Source organism: Oncorhynchus gorbuscha, linkage group LG12 (genome assembly GCF_021184085.1).
Source record: "Oncorhynchus gorbuscha isolate QuinsamMale2020 ecotype Even-year linkage group LG12, OgorEven_v1.0, whole genome shotgun sequence".
In the NCBI taxonomy this organism is placed as follows: Eukaryota; Metazoa; Chordata; class Actinopteri; order Salmoniformes; family Salmonidae; genus Oncorhynchus; species Oncorhynchus gorbuscha.
The window spans coordinates 73,544,768-73,562,430 of NC_060184.1; the positions used below are offsets into that span (position 1 = coordinate 73,544,768).

Sequence of the window (17,663 nt, forward strand, 5' to 3'; positions counted from 1 at the left end):
ACATTTCAACAACATGCTGGTTGCGGTGTTCCAAACATTGACTAGGTACAAAAATCTCCTGGATGAAGCATTAATTCAAAAGATTAGTATTCGCATTTAAAGAACTGTGATATTTGAAAGAAAAGTCAACAAGACTGTGTACATTCCAGAGTTAGGGGCATACCAGAGTTTGGGTGTAAACGTATCCCATACAGCGTTGTGCTCTGTATTGTCCAATCACAGAGCATATACAAGTCACGTGACCAATGGAATCTTTCCTTTGAAATTGAGAAACATGGCGGTTGTTGGTTAGGTGTGATGTTGCATTCCAATTTCTGTTAGCGAGCTAAGTTATCAGACACAGCCCTAAAATAAACCATGAGATCTGTTCGCAAACACAAAATGGCACTCAATAGCACTGTCACAGGTGCATCTGACCAAATTTTCCAGTCACTTTAGAACAGACCCAGGGTCAGTTTTTGTGGTGGTAGAAACACTAAGGCTCATGGTTAGTTGTTTTTGGTGCTCTTTATACTTTGAAGGATTATGTTGTTGGTTTCTAAGCTGTTTCTAAGCTGACATGGAATTGTTTTAAGATCTTCATACTATGGCTCATTCTGCTATTTGATTTGGAATGTTTTGACCCCTTTAGGTATAAAAAATAAATAAAATAAGTATTTGATTAAATATTTAGCCTTTGTTACTGTAGCCCAGAGAAACGCATTGAACCCCTTGTTTTTGGGTCGGCACAAATCTACCTTCATACATTTTTTAAACCCAGTATCGGTTACCTTCAGACGAGTCCAGTGACACTTGTTGGGGTCATCCTGAGAGTCTCCCCTTTCCATAGAGTGGTCATAATAGTTTGTAGGTCAAACCGAGTGACCACATTTTAAAATACCCAAATGTGGGACAACAGGATGATTTTGCAGGACAGTGTAGCCTACATGATAAAAAACATATGGCATCACGTGTGGCCTTTTTTTTATTTGAAAATCTGGGAATATTTGGCCAAGGAAACATTTCTGGTTGACCTCAGGGAATATAAATCAGTTAGGAAGGGAAACGGTTCAAATTGGATTGAGGGAAGTAGCAACCAATATGTTGAATGAGCAATTAATAAGCGCGGGGAGCCTCTCAAGTTTGATGAAATGACCTTATCTTTCAGTCTAATACGGCTGTCGTAGATCTTCATGAGAACAACACATTTCACTGCACCTATCTGGTGACGATAAAGCGTTTTTATTTTTTGAAACACACTTTTTAAAAGGTAGTTAGGCTTACTGTCCTGTTCAAGTTTAGCTGGAACAAAGATGCATGTCTCTCCACCCTCACAATGTAGCCCGTGCTACAGACGGCTATATTGGTCCTCTAATACAGGACTAGTAAAGGCCCAGGGCACTATTAAAAGTTTATTCATTCTACAAAAAAACAGCAGATTTTTTTTCATGGGGTACTGCAATCCGCCGATATCGCGGCCCTTTGTGGAAGTGCGATATCGGCGGATGTGGTGGATTGAGACGCATCCAATGCAAAAAATAAAATGAAAGAACATATCTCGAGCTTAAACTGACAGATTTTGATGGTGATTTTTATTAGTATTTTATTTATTTATTATGCACCAGTGCGTCAATCGACTAGGGGGGTAAAATCAGGAACCAACTGTAAAAACACGACTTCTCAACACAGAAGTGGAAAGATTCATAACCGATGGGCACTACATCAACATACCAAATTGTTTGGCAATCTTGAGAGAAAATTGAACGTCAAAGTTGCACAGAAACATCGCTATCGCTAATATTTAATAACCGCACGGGTTACAAGGATTGAGAATCCATTCCCAGAACCTCTCGTCGGAGCCCCATTGCAATATTCTCCCGGTCACAAACTTTGTATTTTAAATGCAAATTGCATGTTGAGGTTATTGTTATGTGCTTCCCCAGGAGGATTGAAATATGTGTGTGTGTTTAGTTGAGGAAGTGTGTGTATGTAGGAAGATAATGTACTGTATGCTGTGGTTTAGTAGTGTGTGTTTGGTTTATTTTGTTGGGACTCTTCCTGGGGTCCACATAAATGTACAAATACATGACAAAGTACAGAACAGTAATAGACAAGAACAATATTACATTAAATTCAAAATCAATAAGAAACAAATTTAGAGTTATAGTGTTGATGTGCATTTTAGGTGTGATGCCAGCAGCCCTCACATCCACCCAGTGGGCTGGTGCCAGGACCACGGACGACCTCTCACTGCACCTCAGGGTGAGTAGCTTGCCTAGTAGATACAATACTGTATACATGTGTTGTGTGAAAGTCACTTTGGATGCGGTGTGACTAGAACAGTAGATTTTTACGTTGTCAGCTCGGGGATTCGATCTTGCAACCTTTCGTTACAAGTCCAACGCTCTAACCACTAGGCTACCCTGCTGCCCCAATACTCAAGCAATCAATTTCATTTCCCCTCTAATTTGCTGGTATTGTCCCCTTCCACCCCCTACTTATTTAAAGCTAGAATTCTTGGTTGCTGCATCCATTTTTGGACATAATTATATATGCCCATTGATTCTTGAAGAATTTTACTTATAAATGCCTTATGAGCTTAGTTCATCTGATGTACCCCAACAGAACCCAAAATATGTATGTATGTAAACAAACACTATAGCCTCAAAACATGGTTGAAACTATACATTTGATATCATGGATGGTCAGTCCTTAGCGCTGTTTGAATTTGAGCTGGGTTACATTTCTCCAGCCCCATCCCTTAGCTTTATAGCGAAACGGGCAGGGATCCATTTTGGAATACTGACTGTATAAACAGTGACCAAATTGTGTGTGTTCAGACAGCAGTCATGTGATGACAAGGCTACACTAGTTGTCATAGTAACGAGGGGTGTGTGCAGTGATCTCGACTGATTGGTGGTGGTACTTGTGCTTCCTATCACTCAGTTCTGTAGCAAGCTAAGGTGACAATAATGCCTGTCATGGACATTTCCCAGTTGTTTTGAATGTTCAAAATCATAGTGGTAAGAACACTTTTAAAGCCTCAAAGGATAAGATGATCCAACTTTCAAAACGAGTCCTTTTTGGCCAGTCACAGCAGTCCACTAGCCAGCCAGTCACAGCAGTCCACTAGCTAGCCAGTCACAGCAGTCCACCAGCTAGCCAGTCACAGCAGTCCACCAGCTAGCCAGTCACAGCAGTCCACCAGCTAGCCAGTCACAGCAGTCCACCAGCTAGCCAGCCACAGCAGTCCACCAGCTAGCCAGCCACAGCAGTCCACTAGCTAGCCAGTCACAGCAGTCCACCAGCTAGCCAGTCACAGCAGTCCACTAGCTAGCCAGCCACAGCAGTCCACCAGCTAGCCAGTCACAGCAGTCCACTAGCTAGCCAGTCACAGCAGTCCACCAGCCACAGCAGTCCACTAGCTAGCCAGCCACAGCAGTCCACCAGCTAGCCAGTCACAGCAGTCCACTAGCTAGCCAGTCACAGCAGTCCACTAGCTAGCCAGTCACAGCAGTCCACCAGCTAGCCAGTCACAGCAGTCCACTAGCTAGCCAGCCACAGCAGTCCACCAGCTAGCCAGCCACAGCAGTCCACCAGCTAGCCAGCTACAGCAGTCCACCAGCTAGCCAGTCACAGCAGTCCACTAGCTAGCCAGCCACAGCAGTCCACTAGCTAGCCAGCCACAGCAGTCCACCAGCTAGCCAGCCACAGCAGTCCACCAGCTAGCCAGCCAGCCACAGCAGTCCACTAGCTAGCTAGCCAGCCAGCCACAGCAGTCCACTAGCTAGCTAGCCACAGCAGTCCACTAGCTAGCTAGCCACAGCCAGCCACAGCAGTCCACTAGCTAGCTAGCCAGCCACAGCAGTCCACTAGCTAGCTAGCCAGCCAGCCACAGCAGTCCACTAGCTAGCTAGCCAGCCACAGCAGTCCACTAGCTGTTGATCTTTCTAGCATATTCACTCATTTGTTTGTAAACAATTAACAGGATAGCTAGCTCCCACATGTTCTTGTCAAAACTGTTAACAGAGTAGCTAGCAAGCAACAAGAAATCAGATTTGACTGTTTAGACACAACTTGCATGGCTATGAATCAAATTTGTATCTGATTTCAAAGGTGGTTTGAAATGTGCCTTAAAATACCTGATTCCATGTACTTTTTGGCTGTTCAGACTGCAGGAAAAAAATATTAGATTTGAGTCTCTTCAAACTGCCAACTTCTAAAATGAGGCACTTAATTATTGAACCTTTATTTAATGAGGCAAGTCAGTTAAGAACAATTTCTTATTTTCAATGACAGCCTAGGAACAGTGGGTTAACTGCCTTGTTCAGGGACAGAACGACAGATTTTTACCTTGTCAGCTCGGGGATTTGATCTAGCAGCCATTCGGTTACTGGCCCAACACTCTAACCACTAGGCTACCTTCTGCCCCTAATCACAGCTGTTCTTTAGTAATACAGTACATAGTATACTGTACATGCCCTTCAATGCATAAAACATCTTAACATTTACTTCACAATTCTTGTTTTTGTTGATATAGCATGATGGAACACTACATTACAGCACGTAACTTAGTAATGTTAAGTTATATCACAATGAGTTATTTTTTAAAGCATTCAATTGACAGTCAAAAATGTTTACATTTAGAAAACTCCTATATTATTTACTGCACCTGTCAGCATTCACCTCCACTTCCCTTTCAGTTGATACTACTGTACATAAGCTACATAGACCCAAGCCCTGCTTTAATCTCATGATTTGGAATGGTTTGATCCATTGACCGCTTCGACAGCCCAGCTTCATATTTTCATATTCTTCTCTAGACTTACATAAAACCAGCTCTCCTGTCAGTCTAGATGGTGTCAATCATTTAAAAGTTTCTCATCTGCAGTCAGCATCTAGCTACGATGATATGTTAAAGTTGTCGGGGTAACGTTAAATGGGACAAAGGTATAGGAGGTGTCGAGAATTTCACTTTGTGTGGCTTTAATGTCTTATTGTGTTTCCAACTCCTCTCTCCTCTTCTATCCTCTCTCTCTCTTCTGCTAAATCCTTCTTCCTCCTGTCTTCTGATTATGCCTGTTCAACTCCCCTCCCTTTCCGCATCCTATGGCTCTCCCCCCTGCTCCGTGGCTGAGTGACTCATTGCGAGCTTACAGAACAGTGCTGTGGGCAGCTGAGGAAAATTGGTCCTCCGGAAGTTATCATTCACTTCCTCCTCTCTAACTTCTCTTCCTCTGTATCTGCTGCTAAAGCCACTTTCTATCGCTCTAAATTTCAAGCTTCTGCCTCTAGCTCCAGGAAACACTTTTTCACTTTTCCTCCCTCCTAAGTACCCCCCCCTCCCTTCTCCCTCTCTGTGGGCGACTTTGCCAACCACTTTAAAAAGAAGGTGGACGAAATCTGTTTTGCATTCACTCAGCCTATTGAGTCCACTGGTCCCAGTCACACAGAACTACCCTATGCATTGACCTCTTTCTCCTCTCTCTCCATATGAAACCATGCAGCTAGTGAGGTCTGGCCTGCCCGACAACCTGTCCGCTCGACCCCATCCTTCCTTTTCCAGAACTTCTCTGGAGATCTTCCTCCAATTCCTCATCAACTCATCCCTGAGCCCTGGCTGCGTCCCCTCTGACTCCAAAAGAAACCAACACTCGACTCATCTGAAGTCAAAAGCTATAGACCTGTATCCCATTTTTTTCATTCCAAAACACTTGAGTGTGCTGTCTCTGATCAACTCACTTGTTAACTCTCTCAGAATGATCTTCTTGACCCTAACCAGTCAGGCTTCAAGACGGGTCACTCAACCGAGACTTTGCTTCTCTGTAACGCAGAGGCTCTCCGCACTGTCAAAGCTGGCTCTCTTTCCTCTGTTCTCATCCTGCAAGATCTATCCTCTGCCTTCGACACTGTGAAATATCAGATCCTCTGCACGCTCTCAGGGCTGGGCGACTCAGGCTCTACACACTCTTGGATTGCGTTCTACCTGGCAGGCCGCTCCTACCAGGTGATGATCTGTGTCTGCATCACGTACTCTCACTACTGGTGTACCCCTAGTGCTCGGTTCTAGGCCCTCTCCTCTTCTCTCTATACACAAAGTCACTTGGCTCTGTCATATCCTCACATGGTCTCTCCTATCATTGCTATGTGGATGACACTCAACTACTTTTCTCCTTCCCCCCCTTCTGACACCCAGGTGACGCACGCATCTCTGTGTGCCTTGCAGATACCTCAGCTTGGATGTCGGCCCATCACCTCAACAAGACGGAGATTCTCTACCTCCCGGGGAAGGCCTGCTTGCTCAAAGACCTCTCCATCATGGTTGACAACTCCACAGTGTCGCTCTCCCAGAGTGCAAAGAACCTTTGTGCGGCCCTGGACAACACCTTGTCGTTCTCTGCAAACATCAAAGCAGTGACTCACTCCTGCAGGTTCATGCTCTACACCATCCATTGAGTACAACCTTACCTCACACAGGAAGCGGTGCAGGTCCTTGTCATCTCCGGTCTGGACTATTGCTGTTAGCTGGGCTCCCTGCTTGTGCCATCAAACCCCTGAACCTTAACCAGAACGCTGCAGCTCACCTGGTCAACATTCCCAAGTTGTCCCATGTCCCCCTACTCCTCTGCACACTCCACTGGCTTCCAGTTGAAGTTCACATCCACTACTAGAACATGGCGCTTGCCAACAGTGCAGCAAGAGGAACTGCCCTCCCTACCTTCAGGCTATGCTCAAACCCTAAACCCCAACCTCAGCACTCCATTCTGCCACCTTTGGTCTCTTGGCCCTGCCACCCCTACGGGAGGGCAGCTCCCGCTCAGTCCAGTCTGAGCTCTTCTCTGTCCTGGCACCCCAATGGTGAAACCAGCTTCCCTCTGAAGATAGGAAAGCAGACCCTGCCCATCTTCTGAAAGCACCTGAATCCAACCCCTCCTTTCTAGCTCTGACTTTGCTGATACACTTTTCCTCAATAAATTACATATTTCCTGTGATATGTGGTTGTCCCACCTAGCTATCGTAAGATGAAAGCACAAACTGTAATTTGCTCTGGATAAGAGTGTTTGATAAATAACAAAAATGTGAGGATTCCAAGTCTGAAGCATTTGAGAGGATATCAAAACCCTCTAGGCTCACTCGCTCTCCTATTTCTCAATTTTCTTCTCCCTCCTTCCCTCTCCTGTTCTACAATCTAATAGGCGACTTGGTTGTGCCATTCGGCTAACATTCTCCTGTGTGTCGCAATACTGCATCTGTTTTTCCAGTTAAAAGCGAGTGGGGTGATGTGCTGTTAAATGGATTCTGAAGCACAATCATCATGCATCAGATCAGCGAATGGGAAGAGCGAGGGAAATAGGGGTGAAGAGGGGGGAGAGACAGATTATAGTTTCTGTTACCACAGCTGTTGGGTAAAACATTATTTTAACTATTTGATCCATGCCTTGTGCAGAGAGCATTAATTTACCATTTGAAATAAGGTTTCTCTCTCTCGCTTTTTGCTAGCGCTCTCTCTCTCGCTCTCTCAGCTCCTATCAGACCCGATAGTCCTTGGCTAAGCTATAGCAGTTTTAGGGGTGTATATGTGGTGCTGGGAGATACCAACAGTCTATCAGGGATCATCAACTACATCATTTGTAATAAAACACAATGCCAAGAGTGTGCAAAGTTGTCATCAAGGCAACGGGTGGCTACTTTGAAGAATCTAAAAAATATTTGTTTTTGTTTAACACTTTTTTGGTTACATATGTTTCCATATGTGTTATTTAATAGTTTTGACGTCCGTAACTATTGTTCTACAATGTAGAAAATAGTAAAAATAAAGAAAAACCCTTGAATGAGTAGGTGTGTCCAAACTTTTGATTGGTGCTGTATATACATGGTGTATTTAAATGTATTTAGAAAGTATTCAGATTTTGATACGTTACAGACTTATTCTAAAATTGATTAAATAAAAACATTTCCAACTTCAATCTACTCACAAATTCCACATAATGACAAAGCGGGGGGAAAAAATTGCTTAGAAAACTTATTTTTTATTAACCTTTTTAAACAGTAAGTCTCAATGAGAACTAACATGAAAGCCGTGTGTACGTTTACAAATAAAACACAACATTAAACATATTTAAGAAAAGCAATCTCATTCTGTAACAAAAGTTTCCAATCAATAATTGTATTATCTCATTGCAAGGAATTCTGTGTATTGTTCCACACAAGGGGCAATTAAACTAAAAGCAGATTTTCCCAATACTATGCAAACCAAAGGGATCACTAGAGTTAACCATCCCTGAGAACGAGTTTGGTCGTTTGTACATCTAAAAATGAATCAATGAAGTAATGTGCGGAGGAAGTTTCTGAAAGACTGCTTTGTAAATAAATAAGAGTGCAGCTCTCTTCTTACGGACAGAAGAGTAAAGAATATAATGATGAGTCCTAAAACCATCCCCGGTGATAAAACATATTGCTGAATGGAATACTGAGTCCAATGGTTTCAAAACAGAGGCTACCGCGTGCATATAAATAATGTCATCATAATCTATTACAGAGAGAAGTGTTCTTTGAACAATTTTCCTTCTGTTTTCAGAACTGAGGCAGGATTTATTTCTATATATAACGTTCTGACCTTTATTTCCTTTGTTTTGTCATTATTTAGTATGGTCAGGGCGTGAGTTTGGTGGGCAGTCTGTTTGTTTTTCTATGTTTTGGGGTATTTCTATTTTTTGGCGTAGTATGGTTCTCAATCAGAGGCAGCTGTCATTAGTTGTCTCTGATTGAGAATCATACTTAGGTAGCCTGGGTTTCACTGTGTGTTGGTGGGTGATTGTCCTTGTTACTGTCTCTGTATTACTTTGCACCAGTATTAGGCTGTTTCGGTTTTCGTGTTACGTTTATTGTTTTTGATTCGTGTTTACTTTGTTTCATTAAACATGGATCGCAATAGCCACACCGCATTTTGGTCTGACTCTCTTTCACCTAAGGAAAACTGTGACAATATCAGATCTCATTTTCTTTGTCAAGTTTTCAATGTGTGTTTCACACCCAAGTAATTATAGTGAGAAACTTGGACTCCATTTAAAGTGCTAACATGCAAGTCCTCAGGGTCAACATCACGAGACCTAGTGAACAGCATAGAACCTGCTTTTATTTGCAGTTAACATTAATTTAAGATCAGTAAGATATTTTGCATCGAGTCAACATCCTGCTAAAGGTCACCAATGGCCTGCTGCACTAAAGAGGCACAGGAGTAAAGAACTGTCATCTGCATAGAGATTAATGTTACAGGTGTGAACAGTATTTCCAACGTCATTTATACACAATGTGAACAACAACGGCTCCACAACACTGGGGTACCCCTTTAAGCACTTCAAGAAATGTGCATTTAACCCTGTCTATCATAATAGCCTGAGTTCTGTCACTAAGATCATTCTGAAACCACAAACAGGCATCAGAACCAAGGCCTAACACAGACAACTTACTCTATAAGAGACTGATCAGCTGTATCAAAAGCTTTTGACAAAACTAGAAATAGGCCAGCACTATTCATTTTAGCATCCAAGGCATTGCCAATATCATTTATAACTTGTGTGTTGCAGTAATAGTACAGTGGTCTAAACCCTGATTGATATACATTCAAAATACAGTTCACAGATTAAACAAACAAAAAAAACATTCACCAAGGATTCAAAAATCTTAACTAAACAAGAAAGCCTTGATATGGGACGATAGTTGTCAACATTTACATTTACATTTAAGTCATTTAGCAGACGCTCTTATACATCACAACAATCAACTACCTTAGTGGCAGCACATGCACTGATTTCCTCACTATATATATATATATATATATATATATACACACACACACACACACACACACACACACACACACACACACACACACACACACACACACACACACACACACACACACACACACACACACACACACACACACACACACACACACACACACACACACACACACACACACACTACCGTTCAAAAGTTTGGTTCACTTAGAAAAGTCCTTGTTATTGAAAGAAAGGCACTTTTTTGTCCATTTAAACACAATTGATCAGAAATACAGTGTAGACAATGTTAATGTTGTAAATGACTATTGTAGCAGGAAACGGCTGATTTACATTTTTAATATCTACGTAGGCGTACAGAGGCCCATTATCAGCAACTATCACTCGTGTTCCAATGGCACGTTGTTAGCCTTTGTAAAATGATAAACTATAAGGGATTTCCTCCTTTTCGTCTGAAGAGGAGAGGCGAGAAGGATCGGAGGACCAAAATACAGCGTGGTAAGTGTCAATGGTTTTTAATAGGAAAACTCAAACATGAACATAACTACAAAAACAATAAACGTGAAAACCCGAAAACAGTCCCGTGTGGCACAAACACTGACACAGGAGACAACCACCCACAAAATACCCAAAGAATATGGCTGCCTAAATATGGTTTCCAATCAGAGACAACGATAACCACCTGCCTCTGAATGAGAACCACTCTAGGCAACCATAGACTTACCTAGACAACTAAACTGAACACAACCCCATAAATCTAATAAACCCCTAGACAAGACGAAACACAATAAATCACCCATGTCACACCCTGGCCTAACCAAAATAATAAAGAAAACAAAGAGAACTCCGGCCAGGGCGTGACAAACTTGGATCAGCTATTTGATAATTAGAAAACCCTTTTGCAATTATGTTAACACAGCTGGAAACTTGTGCTGATTAAAGATGCAATAAAACTGGCCTTTGAGTTGAGTATTTTTAGCGTCAGCATTTGTGGGCTCAATGTCCAGAAACAAAAGACTTTCTTCTGAAACTCGTCAGTCTATTGTTGTTCTGAGAATTGAAGGCTATTCCATGCGATAAATTGCCAAGAATCTGAAAATCTTGTACAACGCTGTTCACTACTCCATTTACAGAACAGCGCAAACGGGCTCTAAATAGAATAGAAAGAGTGGTAGGCCCTGGTGCACAACTGAGCAAAAGGACAAGTACATTAGTGTCTAGTTTGAGAAACAGATGCTTCACAAGTCCTCAACTGGCAGCTTCGTTAAATAGTACCTGCAAAACACCAGTCTCAACATCAACAGTGAAGAGGCTACTCTGGGATGCTGGCCTTCTAGGCAGAGTTGCAAAGAAAAAGCCATATGTCAGACTGGCCAATGAAAAGATTAAGATAGGCAAAATAACACAGACACTGGACAGAGGAGATTTGAAAAAAAGTGTTATGGACAGACTAATCTAAGTTTGAGGTGTTCGGATCACAAAGAACATTCGTGAGATGCAGAAAAACTGAAAAGGTGCTGGAGCAATGCTTGACGCCATCTGTCACGCCTGGTGGAGGCAATGTGATGGTCTGGGGGTGCTTTGGTGATGGTATAGTGGGAGATGTGTACAGGGTAAAAGGGATCTTGAAGAAGGAAGACTATCACTCCTATTTGCAACACCATGTCATACCCCTTGGACGGCGCTGAATTGGAACCAATTTCCTCATACAACAGGACAATGACCCAAAGCACAGCTCCAAGCTATGCAAGAACTATTTAGGGAAGAAGCAGTCAGCTGGTATTCTGTCTATAATGGAGTGGCCAGCACAGTCACCGAATCTTAACCCTATTTGGCTGTTGTGGGAGCAGCTTGACCGTATGGTATGTAAGAAGTGCCCAGCAAGCCAATCCAACTTGTGGGAGGTGCTTCAGGAAGCATGAGGTGAAATCTCTTCAGATTACCTCAACAAATTAACAACTAGAATGCCAAAGGTCTGCAAGGCTGTAATCGCTGCAAATTGAGGATTATTTTACGAAAGCAAAGTTTGAAGGATACAATTATTATTTCTATTATTTTAATTTTATTTATAACCTTGTCAATGTCTTGACTATATTTCCTATTCATTTTGCATGTTTTCATGGAAAACAAGGACATTCCTAATGACCCCAAACCTTTGAACGGTAGTGTAGATATGTTAAATGAAACATGTGGGTTATTAGGCCCACAATGAGGGATGCTACACACTTGAGCTGACGTGGATCCAAATGGTGGGCCCCTGTAGATTTCTTCATGTCTAATGCCAACAACATATCAAGGACTTAATTGTCTGTGAATTGCCAAAAGGAAAATCCCTGATGGACATTTTCAAAATTATTCAGTATAATTCCCCCAGCAACATCCAGTACATTGTCAAAGTGAGTAGGTTTTTGAGTTCTTTCCAAGAGACAGCCTGCCGAAATAAAATGTTGATTTTAAATTAATTAATGATATCAATGTTATCAGTAATAGGGCCAGACTCTACATTAATTTGTAAGGGAAGAGTAGAGGAAGTGCAACCCTTTAATAATTTTACAGTTTTCCAGAATTTATATGTATTTCCTGTACAGTCAGCTAGTGTTAATATAATAATCAGATGTTTGAAAAGTTACAAGTTTTACACAGATTTCTCAATTCTCGGAAGGATTGCCAGTCCCGGCCGGAGTCAGTACTTTTAGTCATGCTAATCTGCAATGTTGTTAAAAACATGAATAAAGTGAATTTGGAACCATGTCAGAATCCGGTATATCTAAGATACCATTAAGATCGCAATGGTAAAAAAGCTTGTTCACAATTTATTTGATATTTTCTCCTTGTACATGGTTTTGCCTTAGGAGTACCAAACATATCTAATGCAGACAATAGAAAGTGATCACTAATATCCAGGGAGAAAACACCACTAGCCACACATTTCTCTGGCGTATTTGTAAAGATATGGTCAATTAATGTTGATTTATTAGAGTCCCTCAGATTTGGTTGTGTGGGTTTGGTAATCAACGGAGGGATGTTTAGCTTATTACAAATCCTTTAAACCGACTGAGTCTTGGGTTCCCCAGGACAGGTTAAAGTCACCTATGACAAACATCTCAGAAGTAGAAAAATAAGCTATTAAGTCAGTGAGACTAGTTAACAAATAGTTAACTAAAGTTACTTGGGGCGGCAGATAGCTTAGTAGATAGAGCGTTGGGCCAGTAAACCGAAAGGTTGCTGGATTGAATCCCTGAGCTGACTAGGTAAAAATCTGTCATTCTGCCCCTGAACAAGGCAGGGAACCCACTGCTCCCCGGTAGGCCATCATTGTAAATAAGAATTTGTTCTTAACTGACTTTCCTAGTTAAATAAAACAAAAATGTATTTGTGGAGGGAGGGCGGTAGACTTGCAGAACCAGTTACTTTCAAATTAGAACCTAGCTGTAAGACTTAAAGCTAGACATTCAAATTGTTTAGGCTAACAAGGTAAAAATCAGTCGTTCTGCCCCTGATCAAGGCAGTTAACCTACTGTTTCCCGGACGCCGAAGACGTGGATGTTGATTTCAAAGGCAGCCCGCCGGACCTCTCTGATTCAGAGGGGTTAAATGTGGAAGACACATTTCAGTTGACGTCATTCAGTTGTACAACTGACTAGGTGTCCCCCTTTCCCTTGACGGACACCAATAATAACAATAAGATACTTGCTTGGGCCAAGAAACACGAGCAATGGACATCATCTGTCTGAGTCCAAATTTGAGATTTTCTGTGAGACGCAGAGTAGGTGGACGGATGGTCTCTGCATGTGTGGTTCCCACCGTAAAGCATGGAGGAGGTGGTGTGATGGTGTGGGGTTGCTTTTCTGGCGACACTGTCTGATTTATTTGGAATTCAAGGCACACTTCACCAGCATGCCTACCACAGCATTCTGCAGCGATATGCCATCCCATCTGGTTTGCGCTTAGTAGAACTATCATTTGTTTTTCAACGGGATAATGACCCAACACACCTCCAGGCTGTGTAAAGGCTATTTGACCAATAGAGAGTGATGGAGTACTGCATCAGATGACCTGGCCTCCACAATTACCCGACCTCAACCCAATTGAGATGGTTTGGGATGAGTTGGATCGCAGAGTTAAGGAAAAGTAGCCAACAAGTGCTCAGCATATGTGGGAACTCCTTCAAGATGGTTGGAAAAGCATTCCAAGTGAAGCAGGTTAAGAGAATGCCAAGAGTGTGCAAAGCTGTCATCAAGGCAAAGGGTGGCTACTTTGAAGAATCAAAAATATATTGATACTGATTTGTTTAATACCTTTTTTGGAAACCACATGATTCCATATGTGTTATTTCATAGTTTTGATGTCTTCACTATTATTCTACAATGTAGAAAATAGTAAAAATAAAGAAAAACCCTTGAATGAGTGTAACGACGTTCGTCTGTTGAAGAAAGAGAGTCGGACCGAAATGCAGCGTGTTGGTTACTCATGACTTTAATGAAAGAAACGCGGTACATGAAATAACTGATACTAAATACAAAAAACAACAAAACGGAACGTGAAACTATTACAGCCTATCTGGTGACCACAAAACAGAGACAGGAACAATCACCCACGAAATACAAAGCGAAACTATGGCTCCCTAAATACGGTTCCCAATCGGAGACAACGAGAAGCACCTGACTGATTGAGAATCGCCTCAGGCAGCGAAGCCTATACAACACCCCTAATCAGCCGCGATCCCAAAACTACAAACCCCAATACGAAAAACAACATATAAACCCATGTCACACCCTGGCCTACCCAAACATATAATAAAAACACAAAATACAATTACCAAGGCGTGACAATGAGTAGGTGTGTCCAAACGTTTGACGGGTGCAGTCCCCCCAGGGCTGAAGTTGTGAATACCAACATGATGGCATCTGGGGCAAAAAAATAATAATTTATTCTGGTATTGCCCTGAATGCTTACATTTTTTCTGTGAACTTCAGTTTTCACCAATGTTGTCTGTGACTCTCTTTTGATTGCATCAAACATCAATATGAAGGGAATGTGTTCAAACCAAATCCTTTAACTTAATATGGATTCAGCATTGCTGACATATACAGTATGATTCCTCAAGTGTTGTTCTTAGGTCAGATGAACAACTGCAGCTCTGGAACGTATTCCTATAGTCAAGGAAGACACAGGTGTACTTACTCATATTATGTTATATCTTGCCCTGAGAATCTGTGAAAGTGATCATTACCTCATATATTGAACCATCTGTAGGCTCTTTACCAACAGATTTACTACCAGACTTCCAGCTGCTTCTATTCACAGAACATATTTTGTCTTAATGTGTTATAAATTCCTTGTAGTAAGATGCATCTGCCATATTGCTAGCAGGAGGCCACTTTTAGTCTATTGAGATGCACCCATGCATTTTCTCTTGATGTTTTTACTAGAATGGAATCTAGTTTACCTCTCCTGTATTTGGCAGATTTAACAAGAACTACCGAGGCAGTGGCCAGTAGAACTAATCACTCACTAATACTCACTCCCACAACTCAATCTCCGCTAGCTAAACATATTTTCCCTCCGCAACCAGGCGATATGTTTAAAAAAAATGTTTTTAACCTTTTTATTTAACTAGGCAAATCAGTTTAAGAACAAATTCTTATTTACAATGACGGCCTAGGAACAGTGGGTTTAACTGCCTTGTTCAGGGGCAGAACGGCATATTTGTACCTTGTCAGCTCGGGGATTGTGTGTGTGTGTGTGTGTGTGTGTGTCACATTTTAAGTTTTCAAGCTCACTTGTCTTTTTAATTAGTTTGTAATGGTGTTTATGGTCCCAGTTTGAAGTTGTTTGTGTGTGCGTGTGCGTGCGCGATTCACCGTGCTTTAATCGGATTGTGTTTTTGGATTATGTTCAAGGACACCCCAATCCAGAACATTTCCTGTGGGAGGAGTACTTAGAAGACAATGGTTCCACGGCAGTTCCAAGCCAGGCTTTCTGTATGGTAAGCAGTAAGCGCTAGGCACAGAACAGCTGGCTAGCTTTGTATCAGACAGCGCTGTGTGTGTGTGTGTGTGTGTGTGTGTGTGTGTGTGTGTGTGTGTGTGTGTGTGTGTGTGTGTGTGTGTGTGTGTGTGTGTGTGTGTGTGTGTGTGTGTGTGTGTGTGTGTGTGTGTGTGTGTGTGTGTGTGTGTGTGTGTGTGTGTGTGTGTGTGTGAGAGAGAGAGTCACGCGGCACCATTGTTGTTCCAAGGCTCTGCTGCAATCTAACTGCTTCTTTAGTGTTTCATAATGATATCCTTTATTGTCTAAAAAACCTCCTACAAGCAATTTGAAATTGAAGGCAGTTTAATAACGGTTGTGGTTAGGTTCCTTTTCACAATAATGACTCAAGTCATGTTTTCCTCAGTTTGACATCAGCTTGTCACTTTTCCAGACCTGGGCCCGTATCCACAAAGCATCTCAAAAAATCAACTCATAAAAGTTTATCTCAGCTGGTAATCACGACCTTTTGAGGTACCGCAAAGGAAATATAGTGATGACGCTCATTGACATTGTTTTGTGGTTGTCCAAAGCATGCACAGCTGGCGATGCCTCATCGTGGTTGGTTATGTAACTATACATGAAATGTTGCACTGTTAAAACGATTGATATAATTTTCACCTGACATGATCACTTTGCCTACTCTTAATTCTTGGCATGTTGGCATGCATATATATATTTTTTTAATTAACAATTCTGATGCTCCAGTTTTAACAACTCTAAATTGCTTTGGCACAGTTAGCATCAAATCACTTGCCGATAATGTTGTATAAAACATTTGAATCGTCTATCCATTTTCATTGAACACATTCAAAGTTAACGTGGGCCCTAGATGGTTTCGATTTACCAATTTATAGGCATGCCCAATTAAGGCATATTTTTAATAACATGATATTGCTCTCCAAAGGGATAACTTCGAATAACATGATTTAGGTTAATTAAATAATATTTAAAAATACTACTATTTTTTTTGCCTATGTGGTTACAAGTATTTAGGCATATTATGTGAAATAGATTATTTATAGATGCTGTTGTATGTGGGTGTAGATTATTTATAGATGCTGTTGCATGTGTGTGTATATTATTTATAGACTGATCATATAGTAATATCAAAACATTCATGACATGTGTGGCGCATGAACCACTGACTCAATGCCTTTTTCTATTATCAAGACACTTGCGCAACTCTTAACTGGCTGTTAGGACAGCTCTTGATGTGTCCTAAAATATCTGTTTACTTAGTCGGATGACAAATGTTTCTTGCATAGCTTTTATTTTTTACATATAAGAGTAGGTGTAAAATGTCTCTATTCTCAGTACATACGACCAATTTTAGACTCTGAGACGATTTATGGATACGGCCCCTGTCATTCTCTTTCAGAAACTCCCTGTGTCAAACTCAGACTTCCTCTCTGCCCTTAAGATCTCCACTGCCAACTTCCTCTTCCCTGCATGACATCGGCACAGCTCCACACAGTTTCACACCCTCAAATCCTCTCCTCTGGCTGAGTTTCTGGCTGACGGGGCCTGTCCTCACCTCTGCTTTCATCCACTCGGCATGCTCTGCTTTCCTGTCTCAGAGAACTGAGTACAGTGTGACTGACAGCCCTTTCCTGTCTTCCATCTCCACCCCTGCGTTATGTCTCTCTCGCAACCCTCACTTTCTCATTTCTCTTCCCCATCAGAGAGCTCCTCACAGTTTCCCGGTGAACATGAAGCTGGAGACGGTGGACAGGAGGAACCCCATGCTGGTCCGTGTGGCCACCGTCTCAGACACTGAAGACTACAGGGTCAAGGTGAGGGGGAGGAAGGTGAAGAGGTGGGGTCAGAGAGGACAATGTAGTGAGAGGGGAA

At 41.9% G+C, this 17,663-nt stretch overlaps 1 protein-coding gene across 5 annotated transcripts in view; it reads left to right on the plus strand.

Annotated features, from left to right (window-relative positions):
* Positions 1-17,663, plus strand: part of LOC123991379 (lethal(3)malignant brain tumor-like protein 4) — a 123,975-nt gene that overhangs the window by 28,019 nt on the left and 78,293 nt on the right. For all 5 annotated transcript variants that reach the window (XM_046292918.1, XM_046292919.1, XM_046292915.1 and 2 more), the window contains exons 10-12: positions 2,165-2,241; positions 15,686-15,771; positions 17,495-17,605. In XM_046292918.1, coding sequence (XP_046148874.1) covers positions 2,165-2,241; positions 15,686-15,771; positions 17,495-17,605 — 274 coding nt within the window. The remainder of the gene's footprint in view (positions 1-2,164; positions 2,242-15,685; positions 15,772-17,494; positions 17,606-17,663) is intronic.